This window comes from Baudoinia panamericana, assembly GCF_000338955.1.
Source record: "Baudoinia panamericana UAMH 10762 unplaced genomic scaffold BAUCOscaffold_9, whole genome shotgun sequence".
NCBI classification, from domain to species: Eukaryota; Fungi; Ascomycota; class Dothideomycetes; order Mycosphaerellales; family Teratosphaeriaceae; genus Baudoinia; species Baudoinia panamericana.
The window spans coordinates 700,059-721,801 of NW_006911265.1; the positions used below are offsets into that span (position 1 = coordinate 700,059).

Here is a 21,743-nt window from a genome sequence, read left to right on the forward strand (position 1 = left end):
GATCGATTCGGTCCTGTCACCACAGCACAACTCTCATCAAACGCGTTGTCGCTGCAGGACCATCGGCCATGGCAATCAAGACGACATCAAACCGTCTTGCGCCATCCTTCGAGCATGGCTTGCAACTGCAACATCTCATGCCAGCACAACAGCCTCTTCACCGTACTTCAAATGCTCGAACCCACCAACATCATCAACATCCCTAACAATATGTACACGAGACAATACAACCGCAAAATCGTCATCCAAGTTAATTGCTGCTATCGATGCACTGCTGTGACGTATTGTTTGGCAAAGAAAGCAATGTTCACGACGAAACACCGTCTTCCAGATGCGGCTCTTCCTCCGTAACACCACACCCGACCTCTGGCACAACTCAACGACAGTCCCATCATCCGCCAAATGCGGTATCGTTACGCCAGCCCCAACGCTCCTTGCAGCACTGTGCCTGCTGCCTCGTGGAGAGAACATCGCGAGCCCACTTAGGCTCTCGTGCCACCAACGATTCGTGAGTGCACACCTGGTTCATGGCGAACCATTTCAAGACGCGGTTGCGGCGTCAAAGTTGTCTACCAGAGCGCGGCGGAGCTCGCACACTACTTCTTTCAAGGCCCGTTTGTGGCGGCAGCCCTTTCGTTTAGAACGCTGCGACGTTCCTTCAACTTCTCAACTGGAACATGGTCGCGGTGACAACCTCCCTACTCAGAGCGCGCCGATCTCCACTCTGCTGCTCAAATCAGTCTCGGAACACAATTTTGCCGAAGACCCTCTCATGCAGAACGCGGCCACGCTGGCTTGAAATTTCCAGTCAGGCACGGTCGTAGTATTTTCACTTGGCTCACAGCGCGGCGGGGCTCACACTTCTACAACCGTTTCCAAAAACCTTGTCGCACGGCGGCTGTCTCCGCGTCGCGGGGTCGCCCATAGTAGTATAGACGCGTTCTATGTCTTCCAATTCTCAGCTCGTCGTCGATGTCCTAATTCGGAAGTTGAAGCCATTGTTTGTGTGAGAAGTCGTGTTATAGCAATTTCTAAAGTGTTAGCAATGTCTCAGCGTGCTAGTAGGCGTAAGCGCAGTATGCCTACGCCTTTCGAACGCTCCTAGCCGCGTACACCTCGTCCTACGAAGAAGAAGAAGAAGAAGAAGAAGAAGAAGAAGAAGAAGCAGTAGCAGAAGCAGAAACAGCTATTAATACCGTCGTCGCCGCCGGTAGAGGAGGAGGAGCTACTGCAATAACACAACAGGACTCTGTACTATTATAAAGAAGGTTATAGGCTTGCGCTGTAACGTATAGCGGGTACCGTATAGTAGGCATAGCAGCTACGGCCACTAGTGACTAGTAATACCTCAAAAACAAGCGATATCAAGATCCTTATACTGATTTTGGCTTCAATCACGAGCGGCAGCGAGGTGTGGATGAAGATACATGTTGCGCGTCTATATTACTATAGGCGACCCCGCGACGCGGAGACAGCCGCCGTGCGACAAGGTTTTTGGAAACGGTTGTATCAACGTCCTTCCTCCGACATGACATCGTTGCGGCCACAACCTTTTCAGTTAGAGCGCAGCAACTCCGCTCAATGTTCTAGCGCTGGTACAGTTAGACCAGACCTACTTCGAGCATGATGGCGAACCCTTAGCTTTTGTGTATGTGGTCCTCAAAGCCGGCTCTATCTTGCTGTCCAAGCGGTTGCCGATTGTCTTCGCAAGCGGTGCAACATGACCGCCACTGCTGGCGAGACAAAGCCGGGACAAAATGTGGCGAGCCTCGATGTCGATAAACCCTGCCTCTTCCGCATAACACCATGTCACCGTTCCCGGTGCCGGGGTGTTTTCACGGCCACTGGACCACCTGCCCAACGGTCACGGCATACCTTTGACTCCTCCCAATGACATCTGCATTCCTCTTCGGAGCAAACTCAAACTTTGCCGAGACTAGTCGAACAGCGGTATTGGGAACGGTGCCAGACATGCGGTAGCCCACTGATACTTCAACTACAACCATGTGAGAGTTAACATAGCCAGGACGCGGCAAGGCAGGGAGTGCTTCGATCGGCGAGTGACACTCATGAAGAAGCGCGGTGCAGCCGCTTTCTCCGTGCACTTTCACGCGTTCACTCCTGCAAAATTACGGCGGCACTCGTGCGTTCTCGATGCGCGTTGGCCTTTATCTCCTCGATCAACGGTAGCTCAGATCCAGTATCGCAGCAAGCACAACCGTTACGAACTTCCTACCCTGACCGGACATTTTACGGCCTACCGTCTCTCGAGCTACAGCATTCGAGTGAGTACCAAGCCGCCAAGTCTTGGGGCTTTCGCACACAATCACAGCATCCTGCCGACCTTGACAACAATTCTCAAGATCTTTGTGCAGACAAGGAACCGTATCGCAGCGTAGAAGCTCAGAAACTTGCAGGCCAGGCTCAACCGCCAGCTGGTACGTCCAGTTTGCCAACGCCGGTAAACTCGACGATTCAAGCACAACTACACTGGGATCCAGCCCACTCTGAGGCGGCGGCGATATAAGCTCACAAGTTGCTAGCTGGCAAGCAGCTGTCGAAGGACGCGAGCTTCATTGAACGGACGGTGGCGGATCTCAGATCCACCGTTGGAGTCTATATGGTCGCTCTCCGAAACGGTGTGGTCTCGCTCGACATTTACTCAGGTAGATTGCTCATATTTTAAGTGGGTGGTGAGGATCTCGATTACATATATAGCAGTGAAACTGGATATGCACTTCCGGAGGTCAGCATACGGCACTCAGTCCCAGTTGTTCAAGATCGCAATGATGTGATGAGTGAATGGAGCAGTTAGCGACCCACCTTACGCACACTCGGTGGTCCAACGCAGACCAGCCACCCTGAACCCTCCGCCGCAATGAACGACTAGCGAGCGTGGAGTCATGTCGAAGTGCAGGTGAAGCACGGAGGGTAACGGTGTGTGTTTGGAAAGCGTGTAGGTAGGCAACGTGGACAACATGACCAGCAAGGTACCGGAGAGATGGATGGCATAGGCAAAATGAGCCTCTGTCCTCCACGCTAACGGTCCAGGTCCGTGGTTGGGTAGGCTGATGTTGAAGTGAGGTAGCTTCTCTGAACCTCGAAGCAACGCGAAGAAAAACCATGTCCGTGCGCCACCGCCTCGGATATCTGTATCAGTACAAAGGACTTGTTTTCAATCACTGTTCTGGAAATATGCGTATACTTCCAGAGTCATACAAGATACTCGTTACAGCGCTTGAGCGTTCGTTACTTAGCTTACTGCCCGAGTTGGTGGAACTAGACGTCGCCGGCGACTGGACACTGTCGGCCCATCATTTTTCTGTACGCTCCCTACTAATCAACGCTCCCCATTACAGGACCATACCAAAGACGCAATAGCTCCGGAATGGTAGTGCGGCAATGTTATCCTCATATGCTGAAGGCGGTTGAGAAGATACCACACGTTTCTGAAAGTAGAAGGATTGTAAGTTGCCATTGAGACATACGGCAAGTGGTCAACTTCGAAGCGTACCAAATTATGAAGGCTCCATTCTTTGTCTACCTGGCGAGCGATTATACCAGAGCACTGAGACAATTAAAGCTCTCGTGGCCATAATATCAGCGTGTGGCGCTATAATGAACTCGGCAACAGGTCGAAGAACAGTCAGAAGCCCCTTGGTCACAACTTTTCCACGATGACAACATGGATGGTAGTATCAAGGTCTGCATATAGTCACCCGATGGAGGTGGGACAAGCGAATGCTGCCGAGTCAATCGCTTACCACGCGCCTGCTTCCCAACACGATCCACGCGCTATAGGCGTTAATGGCCTGCATTCCTCCATATGCCTATCGAACCTAGATGAGAGCTAAAGAGATCACAGAAAGTCTTTGGTGCGCGAGGCCATCCCAAGTGCTTCGGCACACATCATGGCTGTGGAATGCACTGCATGTCAAAGCAACGCATAACCGACTAAGCAGCGGAGTGGAAACATCAGTGATTCCGTAAAAAAATGCTACAAAGCGCTGCGTTTCATCGTAAACCTTCCGGCATGTGTGAACAGTATGTCCCTGTATCCCCTCCATGCCTTCCAAGACTGCACGCTGATGCTTCGATGCTCCAGAACGCCATTCCCAAATCTACCAACCTGCATTCATGTACACCCATAGCTTTACGTAAAGTCGACCCTACTTTGCCCAGCACCGGCACCTCTCGCAGCCTCCAATCTCCTCGCCCTCTCTGCCCTCCTCCTCCTTCTATTGTCGGCAAACGCACTGACATCCGTTCCGGTGCCATCGCCGGGACTCGTCATCCCGCTTCCCGCCGGCATCGCACCCGGCGGACTTAGACCCTGCCCTGCTATTGGTGGCGACGGTAAGTTCAGCTCCGAGGGTGGCCGATGGGATCCTACATGTGAGGTAGAGGACATTGGCGGCGGAGGCGGGACGTTCGTTATGGGCTGATCTGCGCTTGAGCGTCGGCGAGCAATGCTACTCCCGCCGTTTCGGCGATAACGAGCGTTTGAGCCAGGTGGTGCTTCGTCTTCGAGCCCACCTGACGAGACTTCGCTGCTCCTTCTTCTTCGCTGCCGTCGCTCTGACCGTCGGGCAGCGCGTTCGGCGGCCGCTTCCTCTTCATTAAGACGGCGGAGAGTTACGTGGCGACCATCGCCGTGCATCTTAACCTTGACGCTAACGGGTGGGCTGCCAGGCGCGTCGGAAGCTGCGGGAAGATCTGTCAATATTTCCGGTGCGGAGCCGGAAGCAGTCGTCCCTTGGCGCTGAGGCTGGTCTGCGAATCGCGTGCGAGACTGTTGCCTCGGACCGTACCGTGATGGTGATTGAGATTGTGAGTCTCGCCTTCGACCACTCGCGACGTCTGCAGCTGCGGCGCCGAAAAGTGCGCCAGCGGACACGTCGTGGATAGGGTGGCTTGAGGAAGCCTGCTGTACCACGTTCTCCGTAGAGACTAGCCTTGATGGGTCTGGGTTTACGGCACCCTGTGGCATCTGCAACGTGCCTGGGTCAGGCGCGTGATAGTCTGTCGGTCTTATGCCGCCTGGTGGTGGGCCTGGTGGAGGAGGTGGGAAGTGCTGGAGTGGCGGTTCGTTCACACGCTGCTGGTTGAGCATCGGACTGGGTACAGCACCCGCAGAAGCTGGCAAAGGCGGGTGTGATGTGTCAACCTCTTCGAAGCGCCTTCTCGACAGCTCAGGGTTGCTACCACCGAAGCCTGGATCTACAGGTCCAGAAGCTCCAGTCAAAAGCGTGCCGTCGCTCGGTCGCCGCCCTCCAGCATCATGCGCGGTGGGATAGTTCGCGGAGTTGCGTCGGTTGTACATCTCCGTCTCGTCGTCAAGCTCCTGCTGCCGAATACGGTCGAGCCGTTGTCGCTCGCGTCGTTCCCGGCGATGCTTATTCCACTCTCGGAAACCTGCAATAGTGCCAAGAGTAGCAATGCTGTTGCGGAGTGTGTGGTTGTCACCCTCATGGTGAGTCGACAGACGTTGCCTTCCCTGATCCATCATGCTCTCCTCGTCATCGTACGACATCGTCTCAGCGCTTGGCCGCTGTCCGTGTCGCGGCCGTAATGGCGTCGCAGTAGGCGTCATAGGCTGCACGCCCGCAACATTCATACGCTCTCCTCCAGCTCTCCTTGGGTCGTTCGGCGACAGAGGCGTCTGGCCAGCCTCGACCCGCGAGACGTCTGTTTGGTTGACCATATTCTGGTTGCCACCTAGAGCTGGTCTGTACCTCCTGTCATCTTCGATGTAGTCGTCTTCTCGATCCCGCCGTCGGTTGAACAACCGTCTCGCGCCTTCAAAAGCGCCAATTCCGGCGCCAGCACCGAGCAGTCTGTCTCGCCATGAGTTTCGCGCAGGGCGCTGTTCGTACTTCTCATCCTCCCATGACTCAGGACTAAACCGCTCTTCCTCCGTCCGGCGAACACGGCTCGGTGTTCGCGGACCCGGTGGAGGCGGTCCAAAACCCGCTGGTCCACTTGGCACGCCACCAGCTCCATAGCTGACTCCTGGTGGCGGACGGCTTGAGGGTCTCGAAGATAGTGCCGTAGATGCTGCAGCACCTGGTGGTGGTCGCGCTCTTCGTTCTGCATCCAGCTCCGCCTGCTCACGCTCTTCTCGCCGTCTCATCTCCTCGTCAGCGTCGTACGACTCCTGCTCCCGATCTCCTCGCCGCCGATCCTGCCTGTTCCGCCACCATTCGTACGCTCCAAGCGCACCGACTCCGGCAAGCGCATCTCTACCCCAATGGTTCCTGTCTCTCCGTTCTCGCATTGGTGGCGCACCAGGTGGAGGCGGTCTGCTATCCACGCGTGACCCCGAAAGGTAGCTGCCATAGTCCGAGTAGAACTCGGGTTGCCCGCCGCCAATGCCGAACATTAACTGGCGCTTCTCGAAATACACGCGGTCGAGTGCAAGGTACAGGAAGAGCAGCAGAGCTCCTGCCAGTGCATACAGCACGAACAACACCTTAGGACTCCCATACAGCGTCAGACCGAGCGCAATTTGGACGATGCCCAGCAATGCGATTGATCGTCCCATCAGCTTGTGTATCCATACCTTCGTCGGCGTCCTGATCAACCTTTCCGGATTTCGTCTTCTGCTTTCAATCCGTGCCATGATCCAACCGAACAGAAACTGGAATAGGATCAAAACGTAGAGTGCAATGCCGATTCCGTGGTGTGGATTTGTCAATGCTCTTTCCGGTCCCACTGCCATCCAGCCCAGTATTATTATCACCGTCGTTAAGAATACAGTAATGATCTGCAGGTACACATGCAGCTTCACAGCCATGCGCGGGTTGTTTGTGTAGAACTTGGCGACGAAGACTGCCGCAGGTATCACAGCCAAGAATGTGATAGCAGCGAGCACCCCGTGTCCGATGATGAGGCGGTGGTACTCGGGCAGGGCAGCGAAGCGATTACCCATCCCGTTGTACCGCATCGTAGCAAAGTCGAGACCAACCAGCGGCGGCAGGAGGAAGTCATCGCGACCGTCATCCCAAGTACCGTCGCCGACATGAAGGGTGTTGGAGGAGTAGGTTGAGCTGCCCACGGGGGAAAGGTTGGATGACATGGTCGACTGGAGGAGGTGCGCCGCGCGCTATCCGGGCTCTGTTGCTGTCGACATGCGGCAACGTGTGTCCTCCGCAATCTAATTCCAACCCAGGTGTGTATGGCAGACGGGCAAACGGTTTAGACGTTGTTACGGTGGGGTATTGACCTGTCGATTGAAGCTGGTTACTTCCCCGGCCGCTTAGTTTGCGACGCACTTAACGATGGCTAGTCTGCTGACTGGTGAGAGCGAAGGTAGAAGTCAAGGTTCGAGATACGATGACTGTGGCGCTAGTCTTGCGTGGAAGCACACAAGAAGTTGAATGGCTTCGTGCATGAGCTCCACTAATGCGTCTCGAATCAACAAACGCCAAGCCCACCGTTGCTGGGCAAATCCCAGTCTCAGCACCGACCAACCTGCAGGGCTGACGAACTTCCTGTCTCACGTCTCACACCGTCCTGTCATCGACGACTTTCCCATCATCTTCTGCACGCGCGTACCTGCTGCTTGTGTATCTTGTGCAGCCACGAATGTGGCGAATCCGGGACATGCATGCACTTTCAAGCTGAGACAGGCTTGGCTGCATTCCGTCCCCACTGCTGGGTCTCCTCCGTCTGGCTCCGCTATGGTCCCAGACCTCACATCTTGCGCGTCAAGAAGAACAACTCTGCTCATATTCGATGTACGCTTCCCGCGCATATAGTGATAGTTTGTGACACTACCCGGAGCACCAGTCACGTAAGGGAACACTGCGCAAAGGTTGCATCAGGAGGACATCCAGTCACTGAGCAAGCCTACTAAAGGAACCGTGTCCATTGCTATGCCTTCCAGCATCGCGACTGGAGAATGGTTCGGGGTAGGCTCGATCACTGGACAGTTACCATGGTATACCTGCGGCCAAGGCGACCTTGAGGTTGCGGGGTATGGGGAAACCATGCGCTATGATGTACCGTACCACCCGTGGAGTCCCCAGCTCGGGAATAACTCAATCACGGTACAGAGCTGCCATGTGGACGAACTACGCAAGCGGTCTTCGACGGTCTGGCCAGCACGAAGCAGAACGTATAACCACAGTGGTAAAATGAGGCATCGCGCTGCCGCTCTCGTAAGTTCGGCACTCAGCTATTCCACAGCGTCTTCTCATATTTCACACCGTCTGCAATTGTAGCCCTCCTCAGCCGTCGCTATGTCTTCAGAAACACTTGAGATCAGCGGGAAGCAGATCTCCTTGCCTACCGGCCTCTTCATAGGTGGTGAGTTCCGCAAAGCACAAGCTGGCAAGACTTTCCCGGTAGAGAACCCAGCCACAGGCAAGGAGATCATCCAAGTCCAAGAAGGCCTTCCGGAAGATGTTGACGAGGCCGTCCGAGTCGCTCGCAAGCTCTTCAGCTCGAAAGAGTTCCAAGAATACGGTGCTACCAACCGGGCGAAATGCCTTCACAAACTTGCGGATCTGATGGAGGAACACTTTGACGAGCTTGTCGCCATTGAAATGATCGATACCGGCAAGACCCAGCTTCAAGCCAGCACACTTGACGTGCCAGCCAGCATCGGCACACTGAGGTATTACGCTGGCTGGGCGGATAAGATCCTAGGTCAGAGCTCCTTCGATATCCCCAAGGTCTTCGGCTACACGAAGCGAGAGCCCGTCGGCGTCTGCGGCCAGATTATCCCGTGGAACTTCCCCCTACTCATGTTCACCTGGAAGATCGCTCCTGCATTCGCAACCGGCAATACCGTTGTCATCAAGTCCGCCGAGACCACGCCGCTTAACGCACTTAAGATGTGCGAGCTCATCCAAAAGGCCGGTTTCCCCAAGGGCTCCATCAACCTCGTTAGCGGTTACGGCAAGACAGCCGGCGCAGCGATCGCGCAACACATGGACATTGACAAAGTCGCCTTCACTGGGTCGACGGCAACCGGCCGTGCCATCCTCCGCGCAGCCGCAAACTCCAATCTTAAGAAAGTCACGCTTGAGCTCGGCGGCAAGAGCCCCAATATAGTCTTCCCGGACGCAGATATCGAACAAGCTGTTGACTGGTCTGTCTGGGGCATACACATGAACTTCGGCCAAACCTGCCATGCCGGTACCCGTATTTACGTGCACGAGGATGTATACGACAAGTTTTTGGACGCTTACACGGCCAAGATGAAGGCCATCACCGTAGGTGACAACTTTGGCAAGGAGACTGATCAAGGGCCACAAAATAGCAAAGTGCAGTATGAAAGGATCATGGGCTATATTGAGAAGGGTAAGGAGGAGGGCGCCAAGTTGCACCTGGGCGGCAACAAGGTGGAGACGCAGGGTGGTGGGTACTTCATCGAGGTACGCCGTCACGTGAGCTAAAATTCACTTCGCGCTTCTTGCTAACAGCATTCTCCAGCCAACCATCTTCACGGACGTGAAACCGCACATGAAGATCATGCGCGAAGAGATATTCGGTCCCGTCGTCGCTGTGGCTAAGTTCACATCTGAGGAAGAAGTGCTTGAGCTCGCCAATGATACCAGTTATGGTCTCGCAGCCGGCATCTTCACCAAAGACTACGAGCGAGCCGTTCGCGTGACCAGCGCTCTGAAAGCCGGCACCACATGGGTCAATCTATTCAACTTTGTACATTGGTCTCTACCATTTGGAGGTTACAAAGAGTCTGGGATCGGACGAGAGTGTGGTGATGCCGCGCTGGAGAACTACACAGAGGTGAAGACTGTGTATTGGAATATGGGCATGGTAGGTTTACAAGCCTTGGCCGCCTTCGTACGCCGCGAGAACGTGCTAATGTGTAGTACAGAGCGCGCCGCCGACTGGCCCGAAGCAAGCAGGAGCTGTATAGCGCTCGAATCTGGTAGGTCGAGCGCAGTCAGTCACGTACGGATTGATCGGCTATTTGCGGGTGCTTGCGCTTCAGACATTCATCAGCTGCTAAGCTTCATAACGTTTGTTACTTGCGTGCCGTGAGTATGTTAGTAGCGACGGTCCCGATCTCGGTCTCCCAAGAAGTACATCTTGTAGTCGAAGCATGTTCCACTTGGCTTGTACCTGCTTCGGCCGCACTGGAAGCTTCGAGATGGAGGCGAGATTACCTGGCGGGTGACTGGTGTCCGGGTCAGCTATGTTCGACATGGCAGAAAAGGCAGCGTAAAACATACATATCGCTCTGCTTACGGTATTCGCTTGTCGCCTTGGATGACGTCGATAATACATGTCCAGTCATGTGACCATCGGACCGTGATGCCGTAGTGCCGTGCTCCCCACGGGCAGCAATATCGATTGCATATCTTCCATTAAAGGCGACGGGACGTTTACGTGAGCCCGACAGCCTGTATGGCGAAGGTCATCAGTCCTTCATACCATATCCACACCTTTCTGCGCCCGACCCTGCTCCTGCGCAACTCCCACCATACCCGCTGGACCCAGTCTCTCTACGACGCCACTCCGTAGACCCATTCCCCGTTCGATCTCTGCAGCGCTCTTACCCTTCTCATCCCGCTGCACCAAGATCTCTCTGATCATGAAGACATCCAAGAACTGCCGACCTTCATGGCCCCTTCTGCCCGCCTGCTGAAGTTCCTTGTCCGCCTGATCTTGCAACCGGGCTCTAGCATCCAGAACGGCTAAAGCTGGATTCCTTCGAGGGTCAGGGCCTGCCGGCCGCGGCGCTTGGGATGGGTTGTTGGAGTTGTTGGGCTGTGGAAATGCGGATGACGGCGAAAGCGTTGGATTGGGCTGGACGGGCCCGATGGACCGTAGGGAGCGAGCAAACGCAGGGTCTGAGGCGTCGAGGTTGATTGCTTCGTCCCTTGTAGTGCTCACTTGCGGCTGTGGGCGAACGGTGGGTCCTGGTCGATGTTCTGGCGCAGGTGGTGGTCGTCGTGGCGGAGCATTGGTAGACGTCGATGGTGATGTTCTGCTTGGGTATCGGCGAGCAGCGCTGCCCGTCGCACGCGCTGCTTTGGAAGTAGAGGAGCCCATAACAAGCTGTAATGCAGGTTTGAGCAAACGACAAGGCGAGTTGCAATGATGCCGACTTGGATGTCTGTGCGCAAGCTTCAGCTCCCACCCTTGAACCGTTCACTCTCCTCGTCCAATGCATGAGCTGTGCCGCCGCATCCATGCATCCCGTCTTGCTCGATTGTTTTCTTAAACCTCCAGCAGAAGTGGTGGCAGCTTGGCAGGCAAGATCGCAGCTATTGATAATGGCGGCATGTTACCATAAGTGCCGATGCCGCTAACGGCACATTGTCTATTTCGCAGTGTAGCTAGGACTGCGGGATGATGAGCGATGCGAGCGACCCTGACGACTCAGCACGGAGGGCTATGCGAAGAGGCATGTGGGTGTGGAACACTGCCACCATCATTGAGGACACTGCACAGATAGACCGCCTGATTCTGTGTGCTAGCGCAATTGATGTTAACGATATCTACCTATACGTCGTGCCAGCGTGGTACGACGGGAAGAACAGCAAGCTCGCAGCTTTCAACAGTCGTCTGCATGCCCACAGCATCCAGGTCTGGGCTGTCGATGGCGGCCCGGCTTACCTCGACACGCTCGCCGCAGGCGATGCCTTCATTGCCGGTTTGCGCAGCCTGGGCGAATTCAATGACCGCTCCGAACCATGCGCACGCTTTCATGGCTTCCAAGCGGACTTGCAACCCGAAGACTCCGCTGGGCGTACAGGCTGCTTCCATAAGCGTGTCGCGGAGTCAAGGCTTACACAGCAGCAGCACATTGAGCGCACGATGGTCCTGCAGAAGCTGCTCAACCTTCTTACCCGGACAAGCAACATGGTGCACAGTCTCGACATGCCGTTTGCCGTTGCCATGCCTTTCTGGCTCCAGGACTACGAAGGCGAGCCTGTCACCGTTGCCTACACGGGCAAGCACGGCACACGTATGTGCGTAATGGAGCTCATCATGCCGGTGGTGGATGAATATCTCGTTCTAAATCACAAGACAGAGTTCGCGAACGTTGCTAAATTCATTTCAGCGCCCGCTGAGTACGCGTCCGATATGGCTGGGTCTGGGCAGAGGATGCCGCATGTGCTTGGTAGCTTTCCTGTCACGGATAGCGCTGGTCAGAAAGAGTCTCACCGAGAAGCAATCGTAAAGATCACGAAAGACATTTCCAGCCTTGAGGCGATGCTGCAGCTCTGTCCTACATTTGCTGGTCTCGCACTTCACGACTGGGAAGCATTAGATAAGCTATCAAATGATTGAACCGCTATTACACAAAACGTAATGTACCTGTTAGCAAATTCCCTCGCCTAGCTTACCAGTCACCTGTCAGCGGCAGCTTCCGAACCGAGCCCGCGGGCCAACTTTCGCCAAGAACTCCATTGCATCTCCCGAGCTTCCTCTTCAGGACAATCTTCGACTTTCGCCGAACTACATCAGTCATACATGGTCCTATCTTCCTATCGTCGTCCTCGAACTGATGGGAGCAGCCTTGCCAAGCATGCAGCTACCGAACGACTCGTCGAATAAACGTCATTGTTTGCATTATCGATATGCGCGATCTCCCCAGAGCCCACCCCGGCGTCTCCTGCCATGTGCGATTTGCTCCGTCTCGATGATCCACAAGCGGCTTCCTCATGCTTTTCCAGTAAAGTGTGGAGCAGATACTGGGAAGCTGCAGGAACGGAAGTCGTTGCTGTGTCGACTATGCTTGTTTAGGCTGCTGTCAAGACGGGCTTCCTTATCAGCTTCCCGTTGAACGCGTTTTCGTCTTCTCGATTTGGCGCGTATAAGAACGCCCATGAAGAGCGGAAGAGCAAGGTGAGTGACCTTCCATCCGTCTAAACTGTACCCTCAAGACGAGAAAAATGCGTTTCGTAGTTCTCTCAGCGCTCGTGAGCGCCGTAACTTTTGCCTCTGCCCGCACCGTTGGTCCCTTCACAGGTACCATCATCAAAGGCCAGCAATTCCCTACTTTGATAGAGGTGGACCTTGAGCAGCTCCAAGATGGCCTTGAGAGCGGTCTTTTCACCTCCCAAGATCTGGTCGCGGCATACGTCGCCCGCATCAATGAGGTCAACAGCACGCTTCACATGGTTACGGAGCTCAACCCCGACGCAATGGCCATTGCGAAGACTGCAGATGCTCTGCGCGCCAATGGCACGCTCCTCGGGCCTCTCCACGGCATCCCGATCCTCATTAAGAACAACATTGCCACAAACGACAAGATGAACAACACGGCTGGATCCTGGTCGCTGGTGGGCAGCAAGGTTCCCAGAGACAGCACAATGGCTGCGAAGCTGAGGAAGGCTGGCGCCATCATTCTCGGCAAGACCAACCTTAGCCAGTGGGCGAATTACCGGTCGCAGAACACCAGCAACGGTTGGTCAGCATACGGAGGTCAGACTTATGGGGCGTACTTCCCAGGTCAAGATCCGAGCGGCAGCTCATCGGGCTCTGGTGTCTCGAGCTCGATTGGTCTCGCTCTGGCTGCGCTCGGAACCGAGACTTCTGGCTCCATTCTCAGCCCCAGCAGTCAGAACAATCTGGTGGGTATCAAGCCCACAGTGGGCTTGACGAGCCGCTACTTGGTCATTCCGATCAGCGAACATCAGGATACCATTGGCCCTATGGCTCGCTCCGTTAAGGACGCTGCCTACCTGCTCCAAGCCATTGCCGGGCCGGATCAGTACGACAACTACACTTCCGCCATCCCGTGGGCAAAGACGGGCGCTGCTCCGGACTACGTGGCCGCGTGCAACTATAATGCATTCGCCGGCAAACGCATTGGTATCGCACGCAACGTCCTCGCTCTCAACCCACCGCAGCCGGCTGTCCTTGCCGCATTCAACACGGCTGTCGCTCAGATCAAAGCCGCTGGCGCCACGATCGTCGATGCCAACTTCACGGGATACCAGCAGTATCTGAGCAATGGCAACTCTTCGATCGTATTGGAAGCCGACTTCGTCTCCGATTTGGCCAACTATCTCAGCCAGCTAACATACAATCCAAACAACATTCACAACCTCACCGACGAGCGTAACTTTACCCAGTCCTTCCCGGCGGAGATGTACCCGACGCGTGACACCAGGATCTGGGACGCCGCACTCGCACTCGGCTTCAATAACAGCGACGCCAGGTTTGCGGCCGCATACAACGTGACGACGTACTTCGGAGGCGTGGGTGGCATCCTGGGAGCCATTGCCGACAACAATGTCAGCGCCGTCCTCCTCCCCACGCCGCTTAGCCCTGGCATTCCGGCACTCATTGGCAGCCCGGTGATAACGGTGCCCATGGGTTTCTACCCCGCCAACACATCGGTTGTGATGAACGGCTTCGGCAACCTAGTCGCTCGCGGACCGAACTTTCCTTTCGGCCTGTCGTTCATGGGCGCGAAGTGGAGCGAGGCGGACCTCATCGGCTTTGCTTATGCATACGAGCAGCGGACTTTCCACCGGAATGATGTCCAGCCGTATCTGGTCCCGAACATTGAGATTAACGACGTTGTTTCATGACTGGGCGTGTCAGTGATCGACGAGGAGAAGATGTGTAGTCGGAAGTGGGCTGAGAGGTGTGATGACTTTGAGAAGGTACCAGAAGAGATGGTCAAAAAAGGAGCGCCAAGGGAAAAGAGTTACTGGGAGGAAATCTTCGAGAGAACGGGCAGGGGTGATGGTTCTCCTCCTCTGGACACAGAACAGCAGACGTAGAAGGCTCAGCAGTGAAGATCATCTTGCTGTCTCATACTGTGCATCAATCCGTGTGTCGCACATTAAGTCTAGCTGGAGCTGTGAGTTCATGTGGGAACTTCTTGCGTAGAGTCAGTACCAGAGTAACTACCGTAACTCCAAGCGCGACATCTTGTGATCGTACTTAGCAAAGGTGACAGACACACAATGTAGTCGTTCGGCTGCGGCCGTCAAGCATGGCCAGCAAAGAAGCATCATCGTCCGCCCCAATCAAACCATCACCGACCGCCAATACCAAAGCCAACCGTCTGCCAGCACCGACCCTCTTCGTCGGCCCACCGTCCCGCAATGCCTCGCAGCTCTCCGTCTCCCGGCAAGGCATCGAGCAAAAAGCCACGCGTGACCCGCTATTACGCCAGAAGTCGGCTCTAGCCAAAGACCCGGATCCGAAGGACTTCCCACGCCTCAAGAAACAGAGCGAAAGGGAGGTCGACGCACGATGGCGAGAGCTACAAAGCACGCTCAACGAAGTCGAGCTCACCGCGCAGAGCTCCACGCACGTCTTCGGCGCCAGTCATGCCGCCGCTCTGGACCAGCTGCGGAAAGCGCAGGTCGAGCTGGCGAGGGCATGGGGTCGTGGTAACGAGGATAATGCGCGCCAGGCCGCCGCCGACCGCGCACGGCAGGAAGACGCGGAGGTCATGGGGCGGTATTCTGGCGCGCAGGATCTGATCAATGACCGCACGAAGACGACCCGTACGCGAGCCGGTACGAATGCTTCGGTTTCTACCGTCGAGAGCGGGGAGAGCACGGCGCAGAAGAAGGGGCCGGAGAAGCTGGAGGATGAGACGGCGCAGGACATTAAGCTCGCTTCGGAGCGGAGGGCGGCGAATGAGGCGTACTTTAAGAAGGTCGATGAGGGGGTGAAGGATGTGGTCGCTAAGCTTGAGGTGGTTGCGGAGGCTATGAAGGGCGTTGAGGGGGAAAGTCGGAGTTTATGGAGTGGAAGTGAGAGGAGCTCGGAAGGGACGGAGAGGAGGGAGGGGAGTGGTAGTGCTCGTAAACCATCTATTGGGACGTGAGCCATCGGTCATGGATCATGACGCCACATCCAGGCCGACAATCAATGGTTAAGGGATTGCATAGCACTCCCACATTCAGCAACTGTCTGAATTTAAGGCATGGCTGTGTGACTGCACTGTGGTAAGCTACTTAGGATTACCGCGTGTAAACATCGGACGCTTGTGGGGTGTCGTATGGAAGCGCCCGAATGCAGGTACGCCTCGTATTGCGTGGACAGTATTGGGAGATGGATAGCTGACCTCGGATCCAGTGTCTTGGGCTGTATACATTTGGTGAGGCGAGGCTCATGGGCTGTGGATTCGTGGGTTGATGGCAAGTCTGCAACAGACCACTGTATGCACATACGTACGGTTAAGGCGCTTCAGGAAGCTCCTACTGTTTATATATACTACTATTGTTTGTTCCACATCTCTGCTGCCATCGGCGGCCCACGTGACTGATATACGTCCTTCGGAGTGCGGACCATTTCCGCCTCTGCAACTCTTGCACACGAGCAAACACGAACCTTGCAATGGCGGACATTGAGCGGCCATCGTCGCCTACGCCAGAAGAGCGTGAGAAGCTCGACGCGGAAGCAAAAAAGAAGGAGCAAGAGGAGCAGAGCAGGCTGCCGTACAAATGGACGCAGACAATCGGTGACCTCGACATATCTGCGTCCATCCCCGCGAACATCAAGGGTAGAGATCTCGATGTGAAGATTACCAAGACCAGCCTGAAGGCTGGCATCAAAGGTCAAGAACTTATCATAGATGTACGAAGCATAACCCACACTACCTACACGAACAAAATGCTGATCGACCGCAAAGGGCACCCTCCCCCACAGCATCCACGTGGACGAGTCTGCCTGGACACTAGAAACGACCAAATCCGGCAAAGAACTCAACATTCACCTTGACAAGGCCAACAAGATGGAGTGGTGGGCTCACGTCGTCACCTCGGCGCCCAAGATCGACACGACGAAGATCACGCCGGAGAACAGCAAGTTGAGTGATTTGGACGGGGAGACGAGGAGTATGGTGGAGAAGATGATGTATGATCAGCGGCAGAAGGAGATGGGCAAGCCGACGAGTGAGGAGGAGAAGAAGATGGAGATGCTGAAGAAGTTCCAGGAGCAGCACCCTGAGATGGACTTTTCGCAGGCCAAGTTTAGCTGAACGGGTGACATTTTAGGAAGCAAGACTGTAGCATAGTGGTATGAGAAGTACAGCATGTGCATTGTAACCATGTTTCCAAGGGCTTAGTTGTCCGCGTTCAGTTCGCAATCTCGTACAGTATGCCGGTCTCCAAGTCTGAGGAGTATCGCCTCTCCGAATTGCTCGCGCTCTCGTCCTTCAGTCTTTTTTCGGCCTAGTCGTTCTTGCCAGCGGAAACGCCCCGCCGGCCATTTGCGGGAGGTGCCGTCTGCTGAAGCTCTCCTTTGCAGACGAAGACTGTAGTGAGCCATTGGCACTAAGCGAATCATCTTCCATCCACCATGAACTCCCTCAAGGTCGCTCGTGTAGCGTTGAGAACGCGCTCCACTGCGGTGCGGACACTGCAGAAGCGCAGCTACGCCGACGTCGCCCCGGACAAGATCAAGTTGAGCTTGGCTCTGCCGCATCAGGTGTGTATGCCACAAGTACCGGAAGGGTTGAAGACGAGTGATGGAGCTTTGGAAAAGGACACTAGACTGACAAGAGGATATGACAGGCTATCTACCGGTCCCAAGATGTGTACGTTCTGACATCCGCGCCGTCCTCCGTCATATGTGTCGCCGCAGTAACGATACACACATGATGAGGAAGGACTAACCATCACTGTTACAGCGTCCAGGTCAACATTCCCGCGGAGTCTGGAGAGATGGGTATCCTCGCTCAGCACGTGCCGTCCATTGAGCAGTTGAAGCCGGGTTTGGTGGAGGTCATTGAGGAGGCTGGCGGCAGCAAGCAGTTCTTCCGTATGTCCAATCCATCCATGGCGAAGCACATACGACAAGATACCACACGATGACGAGGTGAAGAGGGAGTTAAGAGGAAGAGCTAATACGTGCTTGCGACAGTTTCTGGCGGCTTCGCGACCGTGCAGCCCAACTCCGTACTCAGCATCAACGCTGTCGAAGGCTACCCGCTTGACGACTTCAGCGCGGACGCCGTAAGGAATCAGATCTCGGAGGCGCAGAAGATTGCGGGTGGAAGTGGTAGCGAACAGGATATCGCAGAAGCGAGGATTGAGCTTGAGGTGCGTACCAACTTTGATCCCATGCTATACCTGGTAACTACTGACGCTAACGTGCTCTACAGGTGCTCGAGAGTCTCCAGGCAGCGATGAAATAGGGCGGCTAGTGCATGTACATATTGTACTCTACAATGCGATGTTCTTGCTTTGACCCCCAGTCTTACTGAAGTCGACTTCTCTTTGTTCCGCAAATGCGACTGCCGTGATCAGGTCGCAGCGCCTGCTGGACAATGAAACGTTCTGCGACATCGGTCGTGCCTGGTCTGACATCTGACGAAGAAGCATCGTACCGCAACGAACCTGCTGAAGTATTTGAGCAGCTACATTCCAATCGATCTGGGCTCGCATCTCATGTATCGGACCATACATTGGCATCTCAAAGCATGTAGTGTACCACAGCTTACATTCGTTATTTCCCGGCAGATTAGTGCTCTTGTCTCCATTGGTGTTGCGGCAGACCTTGATGCCGGCACATGTTGAGCTTATGGAGCTCGTTCACGTGCGACTCGGCGGAGCCCGCCAGCTTCTCTGCCAGCAGCGCAGACTACATCCCGGACTTGGACAGGCATGTCCATTGGCGAGAGGCTTGTACGTATGCTCTTGAAGCAAATGTCGCCTAATCGAACAGTTAACTGGGTTAGCGCGAGAAACTATCCCTACCATCCCTACGTTCCAAACCGAGCAACCTCAGCAGTGCCACTCAAGCGACTGGCCGAACAACAGCAACCGGTCAGTCCGCAGCTAGCAGCGCGGCGGCCCAACCCCTGCGGAGCAACAACTCCTCCTCCACCCACGGCAGCTACCGCACTCTACGCAAGAAAGGCAAGCTCGACAAGCAGCGCTCCATCCCCTCCTCCATCAGAACTCTCTTTACGGGACGTTCTCGCAGCCCGTCGGAAGTCTCGCAGCATACTCTCACGCCTGCTACCACCCCGTCTACGAGGACGACTGCGAGCTCAGCAGCACAAAGCACCACGACAGCGGCAGCCACGGAGGCAGCTACAGCAACCAGCGCCACCGCAACGGAGAGAGAAAAAGCCTTGGCACGGGAGCGCACGCAGGCTTCGAGCGGCAAGAACGCCATCTACCCGGAGAGCGAAGGTCGGTATCAGGAAGCCATGCCGAAGAACCAGCGCCAAGAAGACCATCACTACCTCCTGGAGGAGTCGCAGGCGGAGGGCCACGATGGTGCTCCGGGTGCCGAGAAGAACCATCACCATACGGGCGCCGCCTCAAAGCTACTCACGAAGGCTGGGCTCTTTTGGGCGGCGGTGAAGGCCAAGCTCTGGGTGGACCGAGAGGAGCGGAAGGTGAAGAAGGTAGTGAAGCAGCTGTGAGCTGGATGCGCAGACTTACTTCGCTGGTCGGCCTGGATGGAGCCGCTGACGGCCCAGCTTACTTTATCCCGAGGAAGGCCGTTGACAGCAGTGGTATTGGCAGAGTGGCTGATCGTATACGGCAGCTTGAGCAGAAAGATACTGCCCACCGTCAACAACTGCAGCAAGCGATCAAGCGTAAGCCGGTTCGAGCAGTCGCCGGTGATGGCAGTGGAACCACGTCTCCGGTCTATCCTCTACATATCAAACGCTTCGTCAGGCGGTCGAGCAGAGCCACACCAGTACGGCCAGACACTCCACTGCTGAGGTCGTCGGCGGAAGGAACCGACTTCCACGCACCCAAGCCAAGACGAAGCATCCCATTACTCGACCATCAAAACGTCTCTTCAGGCTACGGCCAACCCACAGACAGCATCGACGCTGTCCTAAGCGGCCCGACAAGCATGCAGGCTTCAGATCGCACCAACCGCCAAACCGCTCGCAATAGCCACGCACTCCACTCTCCAGCCGCCTATCTGCACGGGACCAAGAACCGTTGTGTGCGCCATGGCCGCAAGCCGACGTCTCAGGGTACGACGCGTGGCATGGAGAAGGGCAGAACCGGTGCGTACCATCCCACAGGTATCGCCACGCGTCGGCAGATGGAGGCTACCAGTCCTTGGATGTATGCGGTTTCTCTGACTAATAGTCAAGGTGCGTCATCGGATGTCTGTCCGGATTGTCGGGCTGAGCTTGGCATCAAGCGACGAGAGGCCATGCAGACGGTTATGCGGCCGGCCGATGCGGTGATGTCGCGTGCTGTCGGTCCGGCGAGCCAGCTGCCGCCTACCACCGACAATCATATGATCAGTGTGTCGGAGCTTGCACACGACCTCGATGTGGTTGTTCTGCAGCACGGTGGAGAGCTTGGTCGTGTCGTTATCAAGCCTGGCGTCTCTGTCTACGACAACTTGCAAAAGCTTTCGAAGGACATGCTGGCTGTCTCGCATGCACTGGCTTTGCTCGGTTCAGCTGCCAACGCGAACCCTGCTTCAGCGGCCGTGCGTACGACGCAGCAACATGCTGTAGTGCTTGGTACTTGGAGTTCGCAGCGCCGACGGTATTCGGTCTCTGAACTGCTGGATCTCCTAGACCATACTATGGGCGCCCTGCAGCCGCAGCAGCAGCAACAACAGATCGTGCAACAGGCTCCCGGCTCCGTTGATCCCGTTCTAGGTCACAGTGCCATTGCAGCACCGGACGCTTCTCGACAGATGGAGACTACACTCAAAGACCTGCAGGCTGGAGGTAAGCATCCAGCATATCATCACTCTGAATGGCCGGCTGCAGCAGCCCTGCCATCAGTGCCCAGCCCCGGTCAGCTAGCAGGTACAAAGGCAGTTGATACTCGCGGAGACCCGAAATTCAACGTACCTACTATCACCACTACGCAGTCAAGCGTCCCTACCTTCGAAGCACATCTGCCACCCCCTACCAGCCCTCAAGCGTCACCTTCTTCGCGAGCGGCATCTGCCTCGCCGGATCGCAATACTGTGCCTTCGGCAATAGCCCTCACAGGGATGCTCCAAGGCTTCACACCCCACATTCTTGACACGCTCGTCTCCCCTATCACTAATGCACTTCATTCAAAAGCCGAGGCCCTCGTGGCGCCCGCACCCTACCACCACGCCCCTGAAACGCCTCGAGACCTGCATGTAGCCAAGTGGGCCGACAAGAAGGTGCAGGAAGCGCAACAAGTAATGCGCAATGAGATGGGGCTCGGGGAAGATGCTGCCTTGGCTCGAGCTAAGGATCTAGGGAAGGCGGCGCGGAAGGAAAAGACTTTGGTGGAAAAGGCTGGGCGGGCGCTGTTACCTGACCTTGGGAGCTTGTTTGGTGGGCGGGGGAGTGAATGTAAGTAACTAGATGCGGTCTACGTTCCCTATGGACATTTTGGTCGCTAAGGTGCGCGTTTGTGGACGACCATTCACCAAAGCAAACGCGTTAGTTGTAGGTTGGAAGCCTTCCGATGCGTGACGTACCGGTCCTGGATCCTTTTCTGTGATATTGGTTGACGAGCGGCTAAAGGTGACGGTATCAGCGTGATGGCGCTCCAGGTCGTTGACGAGGCGAACAATATCCGCCCTACTATGAGACTTCTCTTCCTGCTTTCTTGGGACTTCGTATGGCAGATGTGCAAGAAGCATGTCCAAAACTCAGTCCGCTGGCATAAGTCAATCCTGGGTCGGCTTGTTTGAGAGTGTGCGTACATACAGTGAATGGGAGATGCAGACCGTACCGAAACCGCATACGTCCTGATACTCTAGCATTGATTCCGCCTTTACTGTCTCTTGCACATTACGCTGCTATAGTCACGCACCGCTTCACGTACCAATCTCAGCTACTAATACTCTCCTGGGATGCTCCCAGA

At 55.5% G+C, this 21,743-nt stretch overlaps 13 protein-coding genes across 13 annotated transcripts; 8 read left to right on the forward strand and 5 right to left on the reverse strand.

The window, feature by feature from the left end:
* Positions 1 to 108: 108 nt before the first annotated feature.
* On the forward strand, positions 109 to 813 carry BAUCODRAFT_35884 (uncharacterized protein). The gene has a single exon (XM_007679874.1). It carries the CDS (start codon positions 332 to 334, stop codon positions 797 to 799), a length of 468 nt encoding a protein of 155 aa, XP_007678064.1. The 5' UTR covers positions 109 to 331; the 3' UTR covers positions 800 to 813.
* Positions 814 to 977: 164 nt separating this feature from the next.
* BAUCODRAFT_35885 (uncharacterized protein) lies at positions 978 to 1,329 on the reverse strand. The gene has a single exon (XM_007679875.1). It carries the CDS (start codon positions 1,314 to 1,316, stop codon positions 1,122 to 1,124), a length of 195 nt encoding a protein of 64 aa, XP_007678065.1. The 5' UTR covers positions 1,317 to 1,329; the 3' UTR covers positions 978 to 1,121.
* Positions 1,330 to 1,981: 652 nt separating this feature from the next.
* BAUCODRAFT_554995 (uncharacterized protein) lies at positions 1,982 to 2,573 on the forward strand. Its single transcript, XM_007680230.1, has one exon. It carries the CDS (start codon positions 2,070 to 2,072, stop codon positions 2,397 to 2,399), a length of 330 nt encoding a protein of 109 aa, XP_007678420.1. The 5' UTR covers positions 1,982 to 2,069; the 3' UTR covers positions 2,400 to 2,573.
* Positions 2,574 to 3,182, reverse strand: BAUCODRAFT_554972 (uncharacterized protein). The gene has a single exon (XM_007680231.1). The coding sequence runs from the start codon at positions 3,123 to 3,125 to the stop codon at positions 2,748 to 2,750; it is 378 nt and encodes a 125-aa protein (XP_007678421.1). The 5' UTR covers positions 3,126 to 3,182; the 3' UTR covers positions 2,574 to 2,747.
* Positions 3,183 to 3,881: 699 nt separating this feature from the next.
* Positions 3,882 to 7,361, reverse strand: BAUCODRAFT_35888 (uncharacterized protein). The gene has a single exon (XM_007679876.1). The coding sequence runs from the start codon at positions 7,076 to 7,078 to the stop codon at positions 4,154 to 4,156; it is 2,925 nt and encodes a 974-aa protein (XP_007678066.1). The 5' UTR covers positions 7,079 to 7,361; the 3' UTR covers positions 3,882 to 4,153.
* A 690-nt stretch (positions 7,362 to 8,051) lies between these two features.
* BAUCODRAFT_555258 (uncharacterized protein) lies at positions 8,052 to 10,208 on the forward strand. The gene is made up of 2 exons (XM_007680232.1): positions 8,052 to 9,383; positions 9,442 to 10,208. The coding sequence occupies exons 1-2, from the start codon at positions 8,244 to 8,246 to the stop codon at positions 10,012 to 10,014; spliced, it is 1,713 nt and encodes a 570-aa protein (XP_007678422.1). The 5' UTR covers positions 8,052 to 8,243; the 3' UTR covers positions 10,015 to 10,208.
* A 193-nt stretch (positions 10,209 to 10,401) lies between these two features.
* Positions 10,402 to 11,028, reverse strand: BAUCODRAFT_73528 (uncharacterized protein; the record flags this gene model as incomplete). Its single annotated transcript, XM_007679993.1, has 1 exon — positions 10,402 to 11,028. One exon carries the CDS (start codon positions 11,026 to 11,028, stop codon positions 10,402 to 10,404), a length of 627 nt encoding a protein of 208 aa, XP_007678183.1.
* A 300-nt stretch (positions 11,029 to 11,328) lies between these two features.
* On the forward strand, positions 11,329 to 12,273 carry BAUCODRAFT_25802 (uncharacterized protein; the record flags this gene model as incomplete). The annotated part of the gene is made up of 1 exon (XM_007679773.1): positions 11,329 to 12,273. One exon carries the CDS (start codon positions 11,329 to 11,331, stop codon positions 12,271 to 12,273), a length of 945 nt encoding a protein of 314 aa, XP_007677963.1.
* Positions 12,274 to 12,446: 173 nt separating this feature from the next.
* Positions 12,447 to 14,867, forward strand: BAUCODRAFT_35891 (uncharacterized protein). The gene has a single exon (XM_007679877.1). The coding sequence runs from the start codon at positions 12,879 to 12,881 to the stop codon at positions 14,523 to 14,525; it is 1,647 nt and encodes a 548-aa protein (XP_007678067.1). The 5' UTR covers positions 12,447 to 12,878; the 3' UTR covers positions 14,526 to 14,867.
* A 131-nt stretch (positions 14,868 to 14,998) lies between these two features.
* On the forward strand, positions 14,999 to 15,709 carry BAUCODRAFT_54641 (uncharacterized protein; the record flags this gene model as incomplete). Its single annotated transcript, XM_007679951.1, has 2 exons — positions 14,999 to 15,338; positions 15,390 to 15,709. Coding segments are annotated over 2 exons (660 nt in total), but the record flags the coding sequence as incomplete, so codon positions are not given.
* Positions 15,710 to 16,293: 584 nt separating this feature from the next.
* Positions 16,294 to 16,984, forward strand: BAUCODRAFT_158215 (uncharacterized protein; the record flags this gene model as incomplete). Its single annotated transcript, XM_007680233.1, has 2 exons — positions 16,294 to 16,533; positions 16,589 to 16,984. 2 exons carry the CDS (start codon positions 16,294 to 16,296, stop codon positions 16,934 to 16,936), a joined length of 588 nt encoding a protein of 195 aa, XP_007678423.1. The 3' UTR covers positions 16,937 to 16,984.
* Positions 16,985 to 17,256: 272 nt separating this feature from the next.
* On the forward strand, positions 17,257 to 18,152 carry BAUCODRAFT_111711 (uncharacterized protein; the record flags this gene model as incomplete). The annotated part of the gene is made up of 5 exons (XM_007680234.1): positions 17,257 to 17,385; positions 17,472 to 17,494; positions 17,588 to 17,718; positions 17,821 to 17,999; positions 18,062 to 18,152. 5 exons carry the CDS (start codon positions 17,257 to 17,259, stop codon positions 18,092 to 18,094), a joined length of 495 nt encoding a protein of 164 aa, XP_007678424.1. The 3' UTR covers positions 18,095 to 18,152.
* A 3,114-nt stretch (positions 18,153 to 21,266) lies between these two features.
* BAUCODRAFT_555133 (uncharacterized protein) lies at positions 21,267 to 21,683 on the reverse strand. Its single transcript, XM_007680235.1, has one exon. It carries the CDS (start codon positions 21,582 to 21,584, stop codon positions 21,300 to 21,302), a length of 285 nt encoding a protein of 94 aa, XP_007678425.1. The 5' UTR covers positions 21,585 to 21,683; the 3' UTR covers positions 21,267 to 21,299.
* Positions 21,684 to 21,743: the final 60 nt, after the last annotated feature.